Source organism: Heterocephalus glaber, unplaced genomic scaffold, assembly GCF_053883595.1.
Source record: "Heterocephalus glaber isolate CG9 unplaced genomic scaffold, H.glaber_assembly_v1.0 deba00001744, whole genome shotgun sequence".
In the NCBI taxonomy this organism is placed as follows: Eukaryota; Metazoa; Chordata; class Mammalia; order Rodentia; family Bathyergidae; genus Heterocephalus; species Heterocephalus glaber.
The window spans coordinates 2,846,542-2,862,242 of NW_028258450.1; the positions used below are offsets into that span (position 1 = coordinate 2,846,542).

General features: G+C 61.0%; 2 protein-coding genes and 1 long non-coding RNA gene across 18 annotated transcripts; 1 reads left to right on the forward strand and 2 right to left on the reverse strand.

The window, feature by feature from the left end:
* Positions 1-44: 44 nt before the first annotated feature.
* Six5 (SIX homeobox 5) lies at positions 45-3,951 on the reverse strand. 2 transcript variants are annotated; one of them, XM_021246171.2, is made up of 4 exons: positions 3,084-3,951; positions 1,883-2,250; positions 1,448-1,729; positions 45-1,285 (listed from the first exon to the last, which is right to left on the reverse strand). In XM_021246171.2, exons 1-4 carry the CDS (start codon positions 3,878-3,880, stop codon positions 675-677), a joined length of 2,058 nt encoding a protein of 685 aa, XP_021101830.1. In that variant the 5' UTR covers positions 3,881-3,951; the 3' UTR covers positions 45-674. The 2 variants fall into 2 exon arrangements, with proteins under 2 accessions (XP_021101830.1, XP_004867193.1); XM_004867136.3 differs by having other exon boundaries at positions 1,448-2,250.
* Positions 3,736-8,634, forward strand: LOC110346098 (uncharacterized). The gene is made up of 2 exons (XR_002389929.2): positions 3,736-3,872; positions 4,626-8,634. It is a non-coding gene; the product is annotated as an uncharacterized LOC110346098 (long non-coding RNA).
* Dmpk (DM1 protein kinase) lies at positions 4,727-14,967 on the reverse strand. 15 transcript variants are annotated; one of them, XM_021246178.2, is made up of 15 exons: positions 14,631-14,965; positions 12,525-12,616; positions 12,196-12,279; positions 12,024-12,119; positions 11,282-11,430; positions 10,918-11,011; positions 10,547-10,753; positions 10,219-10,467; positions 9,135-9,220; positions 7,329-7,440; positions 6,590-6,756; positions 6,408-6,505; positions 6,220-6,266; positions 5,849-5,934; positions 4,727-5,539 (listed from the first exon to the last, which is right to left on the reverse strand). In XM_021246178.2, exons 1-15 carry the CDS (start codon positions 14,788-14,790, stop codon positions 5,380-5,382), a joined length of 1,887 nt encoding a protein of 628 aa, XP_021101837.1. In that variant the 5' UTR covers positions 14,791-14,965; the 3' UTR covers positions 4,727-5,379. The 15 variants fall into 15 exon arrangements, 11 of the variants coding, with proteins under 11 accessions (XP_021101837.1, XP_021101838.1, XP_021101835.1 ...); XM_021246179.2 differs by having other exon boundaries at positions 5,849-5,938; XM_021246176.2 differs by having other exon boundaries at positions 10,204-10,467.
* Between the last annotated feature and the right edge of the window lie 734 nt (positions 14,968-15,701).

Here is a 15,701-nt window from a genome sequence, read left to right on the forward strand (position 1 = left end):
TTCTTTCAGGCAAACCTTTGCAAAGTGAGCCCCACTCCCGGCAGTTCTGTTGTCTGTTACCTTTAATTGAAATGGAGGCATAACATGTCCTAGAAAAATAGAGATTTAGGATACAAACTAGACACAGGGGTCAGGGTTGCCTCAGGAGTGAGGCCATCTTTGGTCTGGGGCTGGAGGTGATCATGGGGGCTCGAGTCCAGGGTACCAAGGAAAGACCCTGCCCTCCCAGGAGGGCCAAGCTGGGAAGGTTTCAGTCCTTGGACCCAGGACTCCATTCTCCACCCTAGATTCCAAGCAGTTCCGAGCATACCGCTATCAGCAGAGCTATTAATAGTGTTAGGATCGAGGGCCATCTGGCAGGTCTGCAGCTCATAGCCAAGTACCAGGTGGAGGGCAGAGCCCCTGAGTCGGGACCCCAGGTCCCCTTTATATAGCAGGGCAGGGCAGGAGAGGGTTGTAACAGAAGTCCTCCCACCCAGAGAAGGACAGTGCCCCATTCAGGGGCAAATCCCCCTGGTACCTCTAGGACTTGGAGAGGTTCCCCGGGCTGGAAGGATGTAGTGTGGAGGGACCTTCAGGTCATGACAAGTGTCTTTCTGAAGAGTCCCTTCTCCCCCATCTGTCCCTGCATCTTGAGCACCATTGTCAGGAGAGGCATGAGTGAGGCTGGCTGGTCACAGTTCCAAGGGCTCCTCTACAGGCACTGACTGCAGCTGAGTCAGAACCTTGGCCTCTGCTTCTAGCCCCTCGTCAACCTCGGCCGCTGCGTTGGCCCCTAGGAGCAGCCCCTCGGGGTCAGGGCCCGGCAGCCTCAGCACAGCATGGGGGACCTGTGTCTCCAGCCCCTTTTCTGCATCTAGCAGTCCCTCTGCTCCTGTGCTCAGTTCTAGCCCTGCTGACCAGACAGGCACAGCTGCAGGTGACAGCATCAGACCCTCTGCCGGAGGTGCTGGGAAGCTGGGCAGGAGGCTGGAGGACTCCGAGGAGAAAGGCAGGCTGGCCACAGAGGTGGCCACAGTGGGTGGTGGCGGCACCTGAGCAGAAAGTGTGCCCAAGGCATGGGCCTCTGGGAGTGCGGGGCTGGGGACCACCGGGAGGGCTCCTTCAGGGACGGAGATTGTCGTCTCTGGCTTCAGGGGAAGGGCCAGGCTGGGGGCTGGTGGCAGGACCTGGGAAACCAGCATGCTAGTGGGGAAGGTGGCAGTGAGGATGATCTTCCCCTGCTGCACTGCCACACCTGTGACAATGGGGCTGCCGGATACAGGGTTGGCCAGGAGGAAGTTTCCTGTGGGGAGAGGAGATAGTCAGGACCAGAAGCAGCAAGTGGAGCCCCTCAGGGTGAAGCCAAGTGATGCTAAGCCTGGCACAGAGGGCACAGGGACATGCCAAAGATTGTTTCCCCTCCCCTAGCTCCTCCCAGAGGCCTGAGGGAGGAAGGAGGAGGTACCTGGGGCAGTGGCCGAAGGCAGCTGTAGGGCAGTCACGCCCACCCCAGAGTTTATCAGGTGCACATTGGCAGGGCCCGCTGCAGCTGCCACCTTCACAGGGCTGCCTGGGCCAGCTGCCAACAGCTGCAGTGGCCCCATGGCCTGGGGCAGGGTCACCACCTGGGAAGTAGGCACCACCTGGGGCAGGTTCAACAGTGGGGAAGTGGCACCCAGGCCTGTGGGATACCCAGGGGGTGGAGACAGTGGCACCACCTGGGGGGCAGCCACCGTGGGCACTGGTCCTGGGGGCAGAGAGAAGTTGGCTGCAGATGGGGGGCCAGGTACCACTTGGGGCAGGGGCCCTGAGACCTCCTCTCCAGTGGGCAATGAAGCAGCCACCTGGGCCCCTTTGGTCTCAGGGACCTCAGATGGAGCCTCTTCCAGCCGAACCTCACCGGTCTGAGGGTCCAAGACCAGGGAGGTCTTGGCTTCGCTGGTGCCCTGGGGACTGGGCTGTGGAGGAGGGGCGGCCCCTCCGCCTGTCAGCAGCAGGGGGCCCAAGCTGGAGGCCTCGCCCAGGGCCAAGCTGTTGATGATGACAGGGCTGCCGTTGAGGAGCACTGTCGGGGAGCTACTGGCAGCCAGGAAGCTCCCGTTCACCAGGATGGAGGAGGAGGCAGGGCATGGAGCTGGAGGAGTGGGCCCCCCCAAGAATATGGAGCTCTGGGTGGGGGCCTCAGCAGCCACGGTGGCCACTCCACTCTCCAGGTCCTCAGGACTTCGGCTGGACTCATCTTCAGTAGTGGGGTTCCCATCAGACTCACTGGTGGAGAAAGGGTTGTTAGGCTGTGGTCCTGAAAGCTGCCCTCCCCCAGGGGCAGAGGCAGACCACTACCACCCACGTGCCCCCCAAGCTTTTGAGGCCGATGTCAGGGGTCACAGAACCTCCTAAGATCGCCCAAGGGCCCCGTGTTGCTCTACAAGTCCAGGGTTGACTGACAGCGCTGCGGAGAGTTAAAGCTGGCACGACGCGCAGAGAGGAGCCCCTGCTCTCCCTCGGCCTGCCAACGAGCACCCGGGCTGCCCTGTAACTGCCCGGAGTCCCCCGGGGCCCGAAGGCGTGTGGCCAGGAGAGAGGTGGTGGCGCCCGCTCAGTTCCCCGAGTCCGACTCCAGAGGCGTCAGAGAAGGGAGCAGCTCGAGAGGCCCAGAGGCCGGGCCGCACTATGTGGGAGGGGAAGGGCTTGGGTTACAGGGAAACCGGAGCAGGGAAGGTTCACGTTTCACAACAAAGGCAGGCGACGGACCACGCTGTCCTGGCCGAGGGGGTGTGGGGGTGGGGAGGAGTAACAGTCGGGCAGCGGCTGAGCCGCCCAGGGCCCCAGACTGCGGCCGCTACCCGGGGTGCGGTGGGAAAGGCCCTTCCAAACCCTTTCCATGGCCCCCACATTCTCACTGTCGACCCCCACCGTGGGTCCGGGACACAGACGGGTTTGAGATGGAGCTCACACTGCCTTGCCGGCCAGGTGACCCAGGGACAGAGCCCAGGGGAAGCCTGAACACCTCGCTCGGTCCCCAAGCCCCGCGGGCTCGAGGGTGTGAGAGGCGGTGTCCGGTCCCCGGAAAGGCAGGACGTGCGCCGCCCGGGTCCCCTCACCTCTTGCAGGGAGCGCCGCCGCCAGCCCCGGTTCGGTCGCGCTGTCGCCGGTTCTTGAACCAGTTGCTGACCTGCGTGAGCGAGAGGCCGGTGAGCGTGGCCAGGCGGCGCTTCTCGTCCGGGGTCGGGTAGCGGTTGCCGCGGTAGCAGGCCTTGAGCGCGGCGCGGGAGCGCTCCTTGAAGCAGTAGACGGTCTCCTCGCCGTCCCAGATGGTCTTGGGCAGCGGGAACTTCTTGCGCAGTCGGTATTTGTCCACTGCGCCCAGCGCGCGGCCGCGGGCCCGCTCAGCCTCATGGTAGCGCGCGCGCAGGTAGAGGTCCTGCAGGAAGGCGTGGTGGGCGGCGGGGAAGGGCCGGCTCTCGAGGAGCCGGTAGAGCTCGGCGTACTCGCCCCTCTGGAAGGCCACCAGGGCCCGCGCGCGCAGCACCGGGTCGCTGCCACGTAGGCGCTCGGCCGGGGGCAGCGCGCCCAGGAAGCGGCTCAAGCGGCCGGCGTGGCCCGCCTGCAGCAGCGCCTCGCACACGCACGCCACCTGCTCTGGCGAGAAGCGGAGGCCCGAGGGCGGCTCGGCAGCGGCCTCGGGGGGTGACCCGGGGACGCCCGGGGACCCCGAGTCCTCCGCTCCCGCAGCCGCTTCGCCCGCCCCGGCCCCGGCCGCCGCCGCCGCCTCACCCTCGGCCGCCTGCAAAGTCTGCAAGAGCTGGCGTGCTTCCTCCTCCTCCTCTTCGGTTGCCGCCGCCACCGCCTTCCCCCCGGCCGCCGGCCCAGCGCTCGGCTCAGCAGGCAAGGTAGCCATGTTTTGCAACTTTGGGAAGTTCCTCCCTCCTTCTCCTCCTCCTCCCTCGGGCTTTCCCCAGCCCCCTCCCCCACCCCCACCCCGCTGCCCAGTCCCCCCCTCCGAAGGCCTGACCCAGCGCTCCACTCGGGCCTCTGTCCCTGTGTCTCTGTGTGTCCGTCCCCCTCCCCGTCTGTCCTGGATTCTCCCTTTGTTTTCCCTCCGCCTCTAGCCGCGCTTTCTGCTTCCCCCCGCGTGTGCCTCTGGCTTAGGGCCTCAATTTCCCCATCGGGACCACAGAGAAGGTAACGGGCCGTCCAGGAGGCCTAAGGGCGCGAAGCCACCTCCGCCCAGAGACTGAGCTGCTGCACGCCTCCGTCTCCAGGGTCCTCAGAGGGCCCCCTCCCACTCCCCATCTCGGCGCGCGCTCCGCCCCTCGGAATTCCCGGCTCCACAGGGGGGCGGGTCTGGCAGGGAGGAGGGGAGGGGGAAACTGGCTAGAAAGTTTGCAGCAACTTTTCTTGAGCGTGAGTCCCGGGAGCGGATGCGCGTGGCCTGCGCAGGCGCAGTACAAGGAGGATGGCGGGGTGCGCTGTCTGCCCAGCCCCCTTCGTCTGGACGCTCCAGTGGCACAGCTGGGCCACAGCTGGGTGGGGGCGGTGCCTCCCGATGGGCTGGCCCTCCCTCTCCTATTGGCCAGATGGTGAATCCCCGCCCCCATCTTTTCCTCCTCCTACTGTGATTCGCCCGCTTTGCGTCCCGCTAGCTGCCCAACAGGCCATTGGCCAATCGCATTCGCCTCCTGATTGGTGCACTGGCAGCCTCCTCCCCACCACGCTTACAGAGAGACACCCCGGAGGCTGGAGCTTTGGAGAGACTACCGAGCCTTTTATTCTCGAGGGTCGGGGGTGGGGTTCTAGGTGGGGACAGACAATAAATACTGAGGAATGTCGAGTCTCAGTGCATCCAAAACGTGGATTAGGGTGATGGGGTCCGGGAGCCTGTCAGTGGGTCGGAGGACAGGGTCAATAAATATTCAAGCCACGGAGGCCGAGGGAGCCGGTTGCGGCTCCGAGAGCAGTGTGAGAAAGGGACCGCAGGAGTCCCCGAAAAAGCAGGGCTGGCAAAAGCACAAGATCCCCCGGAGCAGGCGGAGGCCGCCCTGAACGTTAGCCTCAGGAATAGCTCGTCCCCCCCGCTAGGGGGATTTGTGGTTTGCAAGCCGATGGTGGGTGGGTGTGTGTAGGGTGACGATCGGGTGGCTGCGCCCGCCCTGATGCCTCCTTAGGACCCAGTTCGCCCATCCACGGCAGAGCCTCAGACCCGCGCGAGCCCGTTCGCTGGCCACAAACCCGCTCCTCCTTCCCCGGCCGCCAGGGGGCGGGCCCGGATCACGGGATCGGAGCTGGGCGCGGACTCACGCGCCAAGTGGGTAGGCGGGGACGCGGTGGGAGCGTCTTCTACGGTCCCCGGGTCGCTCAACCCTCCAATTGGGCCTGAGTCGAGGACGGTCTGGGGTTCTAGGGTTCAGGGGGCGAAGGCTGCTCCCGGGCAACGCCAGGCTGGGGTGAGATGGCCCGCGTGGGCCACCAACCCAAAGCAGCCCAGGGCGGTGGCACAAACCAGAACAGCGGCGAACAGGAGCAGGCTACACGCCTCGGATAGGCCAGGCCTAGGGACCTGCAGGCGAGAGGGCGGGGTCAGCACACGGCCAGCGGGCCCCAGATTGGCTCCTGGGAGTCATCTGCCTACATCCATAGATGGACCCACAATCCCCCACCCGCGCCCGCCCCTCACAGCGGAGGGTCGGCCAGCAAGCCTGAAATTCCGTCGGACCCCTCATTGGCTGCTTCCTAGCGGCCCGCGGTGATTGGCTGCCCGAGCACCCTCCCTCCCCGCAGTGGGCTGGGCCCAGCAGAGGCGCTATTAAGCTGTGGCTGCCCGGAGGTGCGCGATGCTAGGCCGGGGCGCGGCGGGCGTGGGACGTACCCTGGCAGGGAGCAGCAGGTGGCGGCGGAGCATGGGGCCTGGCCCCACCAGCGGGCACTGGCCCAGAGCCACGGCCGGGGGGCCATCTAGCTGGAGAGAGAAGGGACAGGTGACCGGATCGGAGCCCAAACTAGCCCAGCCGCCCACGGCGGGGGGCGAAGGGCAGCAAGGGGAATCGAGGCCAGGAAGGGAATCTCTGAGGATCCGAAAAGGATCCGTTGAAAGCCCTGAACCGAGGAGAATCTGATCGATGTGGGGCTGAATGGCGTCTGCCTTCTGGAGCCCCAAAGAAGTAGGGTGAACCCTAAATCTGGACGAGGAGACAGGGAGGGGGTAGCAGGCCTGAGGCAGGGGAAAGAAAGGGGTCTTACATGGGAAAGTGCATCCGTGGCCCGGGGACTGGGGACCCCCGTGACAGCTGGAAGGAGAAGAGAGGCAGATGGCGCGTGGAGGGGCGGAGGAGGGCGGTGGTGCGGCGTGCCCCAGCCTGGGCCCCTGCCCTCCCACGGTGTCGCACACAGGCTCTGCACCCGGGGGAGCAGGGTGGCGGGGGACTCGCCTGCGGCTCCCGGGGCCTGCAGCAGCTCCATCCGCTCCTGTAGCTGCCGAACATGCGCCTCTAGGTCTCGGTTCCGGGCTTCAGCCTCGAGTAGCTGACTGCGAGGCGACACAAGAGTGACCCCAGGAGTCTGAGCGAGAGGGGGCTGCAAGGGCACCAGGGGGCCCCGCGCCCGACCCGACCTGGCGAAGCTCTGGTTGGTGGTGCGGATGGCCTCCAGCTCCCGGCTCAGGCTCTGCCTGGTGCGAACCTCCTCCTCCAGGGCTTCCTGGAGCTCCCGCAGTGTCACCTCCTCCCCTGCCGCTGTCTCCTCTGCTGCAGGGACAGCTGGTGGATCTGGCACTTCAGCCTGTGTGTGAGGACCTGGTTTAGGGTCGCCTGGGTCCTTGGAGCACTAGGGCTTGTCCACACCCCCGCCACAGCTCATGTGGGAGCCAGGGAGGCCCCTCCCCCGTCTCCAGGCTTTAGTCTGGTCCCCTCCTGTCCACACAGGAACCCCTGTGACTTGCCCCCCCACCCCAGCTCCCCAAGCTCAGGACGGCCTGTTTTACCAAGAGCCCTTGCTCAGTTTGCCTCCTGCTGATTGCTGTGGCTTCCCCTCCCCTTATCCAATAACATAGGACTCTGCTGTTACTTGAAGATCAAAGCAGCGTCCACTTCTGGGCCTCTGCCCTGAGCTTCTCCACCGGCCACAGGCCTCTTTCCTCCCTGTGGCTGGCTCCGGTGTTACTACTGTGTGGCCCACTCCCATTCCTTGTGGTGACCAGGCCTTGCCTGAAGAAGCCTCATCTCCCTCCTTTTCTGGCTACTTCTGTCCAGTGTCCTTGCAGAGGGCTTACCACTGCCCAGCATGCGACACCCAGGAAGCCCTGCCTTTCTCTCCTATCTGTCCCTGGCCAGCCCTCTCCTCCACCTACTCACTGTTTCTTCTGGTGGGTACACTGTGGGCTCCACACTGGGCACTTGCACATGTGGCTCAGGCAACTGCTGGGCCTCCAGTTCCATGGGTGTGGGGTCTGGGACCTCATTGTCCCTGGGGAAAGAAAGGAGAAAGGGAGAGCCAGAGCCACACCAGAAGGTGCCTGGCCATCCAGGCCTCCTGAGCCTGTGGGTAGGGGGCAGTGGCCCCCAAGATCCCACTGTTAGGAGGGACAGGGGCAAGACCAGTTGCCAGGTTGGGTGGCAGGCCCTCTTCTGGCTAGAAAACACCTGGGAGCTGCCCTGTCTGTGGAAACTTGAGGCCCAGACACCCGTCTTTTAGGTCTTCTGGTCTTGTTTTTGTTTGTTTGTTTGTTTTGTTGTACTGGGGATCAAACTCAGGTCCTTGCCCTTGTACAGCAGGCACTGAAACCACTGAGCTAAATCTCAAGCCCTCTTTTGGTCTTTTTTTTTTGGTACCAGATCTTCTGGTCTTCTTGACATCACCTGTTCATGCCCCTCTCCTTTGGGCTTCAGAACAGAGAGTGGGACCTGATGAGGGAGACCCTGCCCAGCTCTAGAAACCTCCAAAGATGTGAGGTTTTTTCTGCCTCTGTGCGTGTGTGTGTGTGTGTGTGTGTGTGTGTGTTACTGGGATTGAACCCAGGGCCTTCACACTGAGCTACAGCTCCAGACATTTTTTTTTTTTTAGTTTTTATTTTGAGACAGGGTCTCTCTAAGTCACTAAGTTGCCCAGACTGGGCTCAAAATTATGATCTCCCAGGGCGGGGATTTAGCTCAGTGGCACCACACCTGCCTGGCAAGTACAAGGTCCTAAGTTCGGTTCCTGGTACCAGAAAAAAAAAATTATGATCCCCCTCCTCAGCCTCCCAGAATGCTGGGATTACAGGTAAATGCCACCACACCCAGCTCAAAGAAGTCTTAAATCTTCTGAACTTGTAATCCCAGCACTAGGAGGCTAAGACAGGAGGACTGCCGTGAATTTGAGGCCAGCCTGGGCTACATAGTGAGTTCAAGGCCAGCCTGGACTACACAATGAGACCCTATCTGGAAAAAAAAAAAAAAAAAAGACTGGATGTAGGATCCTAAAACTTGTGACTCTAGATCAGGATACCCTTTATACCCCATGGCTGAGAGGGGCCAGACACTCCCTAGGAGTATGAAATTGCAATAAAAGTGGTGTCCCTTCCAACACAGCAGTCCTACATATGGGAAGGTCCCCAGGACCTGTTTATCCTTCTCCTTATCCATGTTTTCTAATTAAACATTATCTTTTTTGTATAACTGATTTTTGTTTTGTTTTGTTTTTGTTTCTGGTACCAGTGATCAAACTCGGGACCTTGCAGTTGTGAGGCAGGAGGAGGAACCACTGAGCTAAATCCCCGGCCCCCTGATGTTTTTAAAAGGTTTTATTGGTAGATGAGTGATTTAATGAGCTTGTGTTAAAATTGATTATAAAAGTCTAAACTTGGGCCAGGGATTTAGCTCAGTGGTTCTGCCCCCTGCCTCACAAGTGCAAGGTCCTGAGTTTGATCCCCAGTACCAAAAAAAAAAAAAAAGTCTAAACTCATTTACTAAGATTCTGAGGCCCCATGACTCTGTGCACTTGAAATGTAAAAGTCAATAGCTGCAAGATTCTCGAAGGCCAAAGCTGGGGATCTGAGGGTTTACGGTTCAATCCACAATTGAATTTATAATTGAATCTATGGGTCCCTAAGAGCGCTCAACCCCAAGACTGACCCTGCAGACCTCCTGGCTGCCCCGGAGCCTCCACACAGGGCTGCTTACCTGAGGGCCAAGCAGGAGTAGGAGAAGCCCACAAAAGGCAGGTGCACCCCCAGTGGTATGCCTTCCTGCATGTCCGACAGTGTCTCCTACACAAGACATACAGATGTGACCAGCAGCTGTCAGCTTTCTGGTCCTGGCTTAAATGCCCCTCCAACCCACCCCAGCTCAGGGATCATCTAAAATAGCCCCTCTAGCCAGGTATGGTGGTGCACCTTGTAATCCCAGCACTCAGGAGGCTGAGGCAGGAGGATCACCATGAGTTCAAGGCCAGCTTGGGCTACACAGTGAGTTCAAGGCCAGCCTGAACTACACGCTGAGACTCTCTCAACAAAGCAAACAAACAAATAAATAAATAAAATGGCTCCTCCATCATTTTTTAGTGTTTTGTTTTTTGTTTTTTGGTACGGGGGATCAAACTCAGGTCCTTGTTAAACCACTGAGCTAAACCCCAAGCCCTTTTTAGTGTATTCTATTGCATGTCCTCAGGGTCCTTGGTAGACTAAAATTACTCTTGAACCCAGGCCCTTCAAAATGAGTGACGTTGTCAGCCCATTTTTTTTTTTTTTTTTTTTTTTTTTTTTTGAGACAGATTCTCACCGTGAGGTTTCACGGGGTCTCACTTGCCCAGGCTGGGCTCAAACTTGCACTCCTACTGCCTCAGCCTCCCAGAGTGCTGGGATTACAGGTGAGCACCATCATGCCCCGGGGTTATTATTCCTTCCTTAGACTGTAGGTGGATCAGGTGTCACAGAGACCAGGGCTGACTTGGTCAGTGCTGTGTCCCCTAACTGCCCAGCCCAAAGGCATTCCAGGAGAGCTTGCTACGGGAAGAGGGAAGGCTTAGACACTGCTCCTGCAGGAAGCCCCCCAGCAACTTCCGGGTCAAGAGCCCCACCAACCCCTCTCAGCCCAGTTCACTCTGGGGCCTCCCAGGCTCCCGGCTGTACTGAGTCAGGTCACACTGGGCCTGCACTGGGTGCTCTAGGGAATGAAAGCGAGGCGGACCATCATCGGGGAGACGGAGGGGTGGGCAGGTTCCCTCAGCCGAGCAGGAGCCGCAGGTACCTACCCCGCCCCCGCTCACCATGGCAGTGAGCCCATCCTCCACCACATCGAAGTTGCATGTGTCGGTGGCACCCTCGAAGTCCGGTGTGAAAGGGGGCACGCTGTCACGAAGACCTTCCCAGTCTAGGCCAAAGAAGAAAGGATGCTTCCGGAAATCCTCCGCTCCATCCCGGCCCAACCGAATTTCCGGGGGACACAGCAGCCCCTGGATGAGGTCCCGAGCCTCCTCGGGGACCCCCATGTCTGCAAGCGGCAAAGACAGGTGCTCCTGCTCGAAAGGAAGAGGGACAGAGAGGTCGGCCTGGGTGCCCTGCGGAGACGGACAGGCTCCTGGGGCCTGCGCTCACCTTGTAGTGCACGATTTTGCCGTAGGTCTCAGCCGTGGAGTCCGCGTAGAAGGGCGTCTGACCATAGAACATTTCGTAGGCGAACACACCCAGCGCCCACCAGTCACACTCTGGCCCGTAGCTGCCTGTCCCAGGTCCGCCGCCCACAGCCTGCAGGATCTCAGGAGACAAGTAGTCCGGGGTGCCCACAGCCACCAACGACCGCACCTGCACGGACAGGACCAGAGCTGGGCTCCAGCCCGGCCCTCCTGGCCACGCCTCCAATAACTCCTCCCCCTCACCTCGAAGCCCAGGACCAGCTTCTGGACCTCGCTCCCCTTTTAGGTCGAGCCCCGCCCCACACCGCACCCACTTGCCCTCTCGCGGCTCACCGTTCCATCCTCCCGCAGCTTTAGGCAGGAGCCAAAGTCCGCCAGGCGGATGTGGCCGCAGCGGTCCAGCAGGATGTTATCTGGTTTGATGTCCCTGCGAGGAGTGAAGACGGGAGGAATGAGTGAGCCCCCAGAGCACTATCCGGTCAGGCTTTGCCCCTCTGAACAGTTCAGCCCCTGCGGGGATTCTACCATTCTGGACCTCACACCGAGCCCTCGCTTCCGGGGGTCCCAACCAACGTGCTCCTTCTCTAGGTCCTGTTCCCTCCGGGCTCCAGCCTCTGAGGCACTTATCCCAGGCACGCGCCGCTATCCCTCTCTGGGCCCCGCCCCTGCCCCGCCCCTCAGCCCCTGCCGCGCCCACCTGTGCACATAGCCCAGCCGGTGCACTGAGTCTATGGCCATGACAATCTCGGCCAGGTAGAAGCGCGCCATCTCGGCCGGGATCCGCTCCCCAAACTTGCTCAGCAGCGTTAGCAGGTCCCCGCCCACGTAGTATTCCATGACCAGGTACTGGGAGGGGCGTGTCATTGGGGTCAGTAGCCTCCCTAGGCGCCCATCGCTGATCACCAAGGGCAGAGACTCCCAGAGAGAGAGAGACGCCCCATCCCTGGGCAGAGGCCCCGCAGTCTGGTACCCGAGAGAGCCGTGAGAGCTTCAAGGCCCAATCAGAGATTCTCCCTAAAGACGCCTCTCCCGGGATGTCACTGGACAGAGACTCAGTCCCTTCGAGACATCCAGGGGAAAATAGAACCCAGAGACCTCCCAACACCTAGAGGATAGACCCCAGATGCTCTGCCCAAGCAGTGGCCCGCACACGCGAGAAAGCTCCCCCGTTCCAGTTAAGAGCTTCCTCCAACAGAGGGATCTTCGCATAAGAGACCCCGGAATCAGCCAAAAAAACAGCAGTAAAGTGCATCACCTCCCCATTCTAGATTTTTTTAAATGACCCCTCCTCTACCTGAGACAGATCCTGCCAACACACAGAGTCCCATGCAGGCATTTGGGGGCAGCTAATCCAAACTTACAACTTCCTCTCTCTACCCCGGCCGTGTTAAGGTCGGGGGCGGGGGGCAGCCTTCCTAGTCACCGGGCCAGGAGCTCACCAGGTAGTTCTCGTCCTGGAAGGCGAAGTGCAGCTGCGTGATCCAACGGCGGTCGCCGTTCACCAACACGTCCCTCTCTTCGCGGAAGCACGACACCTGCACAGCAGTGGAGGAGCTGAAGAAGGTGAGAGGAGCAGATCCCCAGCTCCACCACACCCAGCCCAGGCCTCACCTCGCCTCTCTTCAGCATGTCCCACTTATTCATGATCTTCATGGCGTACACCTGGCCCGTCTGCTTCATCTTCACCACCGCTACCTAAAGGCGAAACAAGGGAACAGCAAGGAAGTGGCCAGAAAAACAGAAGAGCCACCCAGACTGGACTCCCCGCAAACTTTAACCAGCCGTGGCCCCGCCCCGGACACACCACTCCCATTGGCCCAAGCCCCACCCCCAGCCCAGCCTCAGGTTCTAACTCATTCATCAATTTTAAGCCCCTCCCCAGCTCCTATGCCCCGCCCGCCTCCACAAGCGTTCCAGCTCCGCGGCCACTCAGGACTCACCTCGCTGAACGCCCCGCGTCCAATTACTTTCAGAATCTCAAAGTCATCCCTCTGCAGTCGGATCTCCTTAAGCCTGGCCACAATGGGCTCCGCTGGGTGTGGTGGGGGTAGAGGAAGAACGGAGGGTCACTGGACAGACACTGGAGATGAGGGCCTGACCTTCAGTCTCCCCTTCTCTCTGTTTCTTAACTTTCCTTTGGGACTGTCTGCTCCCCGAGGCTCTCCCACAAAAACACCATGTGAGTTTTCTCCCCTCTCAAGAAGCCTAGGAACCCGTTTTAGATATAGGGCATTGGGCACGAGGGCTCCAATGGGACAAGAGTAACATCTGCAGAATAGGCCTTGAATAAACTCGGTCCTTAGACCTCCCTGCGCCTCAGGCCTCCCACTCCCACTCTCCCACCCCTGAAGTTCCTTTCTCCCGAGTCTTGGGTTTCAGCCCAGAAATGCCGTGCACCCAGCGCTTCCAGAGTGAGATTCGGGTGGTTTATTTTTCGGAAAACACTGAGTTTGGGCCCAAGAGAGGATTTGGAGTCTCGGCCAGCACTACGCAGCCTGAGCACTGCTGGGAGTGGCTCTCTGTTCTCCCCAGGAGGCTTCCCTTGCAGAGACCATCAGCTGCAGAGGCTAAAAGCCTACAGCTAGGACACGGAGTGCACAGTTCCAGAGGGGGACCGGTCAGGTGGAGGCTGGAGACTCGGGGACAGTGGGGAGAGAAAGACCTGGCCTTGAGGTAGAGGAAGACAGGCTTGGGAGGCAGGATGGAGGAGGATGGTGCAGGCAGGGAAGAGAGGACATGGAGTGGGCTATGGAGACAGGGGGTTCTGGAACGTGGGCGGGCGGGAAGAACCAGCCAGGGCCTAGGATGGGGGAGGGAGGAGAGAGCCAAGACGTTGAGCCCTTTTAAGGCAGCGGGAACCCAGGCCCCCTCCCCCGCCCCGGGCCTGGCAGGGGAGGGGCCGCAGGATGCAGCTCAGGCCACAAAAGGACTGCTCCTTCCAGGACAGCTGCAGCCCTGCCCCCACCCCAGGCCTCAGTTTACCCCGACAGCCCAGCTTCATTCTCTGCAAAAGTGAGGCCAGGAGAGTCACTGAGGCCAGAGGAAAGGAGGGGAGAGGTGTCTTCTAGAGGCCAAGTGGCCTGTCCCTTGGCCTCTGCTTTCCCATCCATGAAATGGGAGAAGGAGGAATGGCGCATGGGTCTCTATGACATGGGCTAAAAGGGAGCTGGGGAAGGCAGGGAAAGGAGGCAGTGGCACGGGGACACACGGGGACCAAAAGCAAGACACTGAGGGACAAGTGACAGAGCAGCAGGGTGTCAGGAGTCAGTTGAAACTACAGGGAGCCTGAGACCTGGGCCTGCTGTTGGGTGGGGGCAGCCGAGGTGGAAGCTGGCACTGAAGCATTTAAGTCTTCTCCTCCGACTTGTCCCCTTCCCGGGGCCTGGAAAGACCTTGCCAGAGCTAGGTCAGCGGGAGGGCTTGCGGGCCTGAACTGGGACCACTAGGGAGGCAGAGAGCTGGAAGGGACCATGGCTGATGCACGCAGGCTGGCAGGGACCGGGGGTGGGGAGCAGAGAAAGGGGCACCCCAGAAACCCAAGCTGCTCCCAGGTGAGGACTGAGGGGGCTGGGTGGCACCCATCTGTAGAGCTGATTCTCCCCAGGCCTGTGTGAGTCACCTCAGCCGCCCAGTGAATGGGCACCTGTTGGGGCAGCTGAAGAGGCTGGCGCCCAGCACCTGTCAACCACACCCATGGCAGCTGTCCCTCTGTGCTCTGGAAAATCAGGGTAGAGGGTCATAGGGCCCATTCGGGGTCCAGGCCTAGGAGATTGGGCCACTAGCAAGTCTGTAGCCTAGACTTGGGCAGGGGGTATGGGGAGGCAAACAGGTGGCTGTGCCCAGCTTAGCCTGCCAAAGCTCCCCTGCTGTGGCTGAGTTACAGCTACCCCGGCCTCTGCGGACCTTACTTGGTCCCAACAGGATGACATGGGCATAGGAATGTGTTGCCCCAGGACCCAGGTCCAAGCTCTGGGCCGCCTCATGGGAAGATGTCTCCACACCCGTCCTGTTCCCCAAGCCCAGGAGCCACACAAGCCGACACTCACCCCACTGTAAGAAGTTGGCCACGTACTTGTCCTGGGCCAGGTCGGAGGCACCCAGCTCCTGGTGGACGCCCAGGAGAAGGTCGAGCAGGGGCTCCAGCCCCAGGAAGCTGGGGTCCAGCGCCAGCTGCTGGAGCCGCCTCAGCCGTACCTCGGCTGACATGTCGGAAGGGCAGCACCATGGCCTCTCCCCGGGCCGAGGCTCGGGGTCCTCCTGTCACGGGGTCTGGCAGACCCTGTCCAGGCCGCGGAGCCCTGACCGCATGCCTGCCTGGCCCCAGCTGTCCCCTGGGCCTCTCTGGCCACTTCTTTTCGGCTGAGGCCTCCTCCTCCTCTCACCCCGCCCCCTAGTCCAGCCCCCCTCCCGCCTCCCAGTTTTAACCCCTCAGGAGCCAGCCCCCCCCCCCTTCTAGGGCACTTTTAATCCTTTCAGTGCCGGGGAAGGGCTGGGGAAGGGCTGGGGAACCTCAATCCTCGAGCGCCGGGGAGGCAGGACCCAGGATAAGTCACAGGTTCAGACGAGCCCTCCCGTCGCCCAGGGGCTGTGGAGGCTGAGTGACCTCTAGTAACTCCTCCTCTGGTTTCCCTCAAGAACCATAGCTGGGGGGAGGCAGAGAAAGGGGCTGAGGCCTGGAGCGGGAGGCCAGGGCAGTTTCTCCAGTGACTCAGCGATGGATTCCAACTTTGGGATAGTTACATTTAGCCCCGGGGCCCTCTGCTTTCTACTTTTTGTTTGGCAGGAGGTAGGGCAGGGGTGTCAGAGAATGGGGTGGGGATGCTCTCAGGAGCCAGAGCCAGGGGTGACCTGCTGGCCAGAGCCTGGGGGAGGCGAGTGGTAGAGTCAGGCCCTCCCCAGGCAGAGGAGACCCCAAAATAGCTCCTTGGCCCCTGGCCTGGCAGCCACATTCCTGCCCAGGCTGGGATTAGAAACAGAAACATTTCGGGGGGTGGGGTGGGGTGGGGGTGGAGCGGGAAGACACCACTCCCAGGGCTCTATAGAGCCACCAGCAGGGATGGAGCTTTTCTTTCCAGAGTGGACACAGGAAAGCACGGCCTCTGACTGGAAGTGGGCAC

Coding starts and splice junctions, on each gene's coding strand:
- Dmpk (XM_004867130.4), bottom strand. CDS start 14,790: ATGTCAGCCGAGGTACGGCTGAGGCGGCTCCAGCAGCTGGCGCTGGAC. Junction 11,012..11,281: donor CGGCTGGGCTATGTGCACAG/GTGGGCGCGGCA, acceptor CACTCCTCGCAG/GGACATCAAACCAGATAACA. Junction 10,468..10,546: donor GCAAAATCGTGCACTACAAG/GTGAGCGCAGGC, acceptor CCTTTCGAGCAG/GAGCACCTGTCTTTGCCGCT.
- Six5 (XM_004867136.3), bottom strand. CDS start 3,880: ATGGCTACCTTGCCTGCTGAGCCGAGCGCTGGGCCGGCGGCCGGGGGG. Junction 2,251..3,083: donor GGCGGCGCTCCCTGCAAGAG/GTGAGGGGACCC, acceptor TTTCTCCACCAG/TGAGTCTGATGGGAACCCCA. Junction 1,286..1,447: donor GCCTTCGGCCACTGCCCCAG/GTACCTCCTCCT, acceptor CTCTCCCCACAG/GAAACTTCCTCCTGGCCAAC.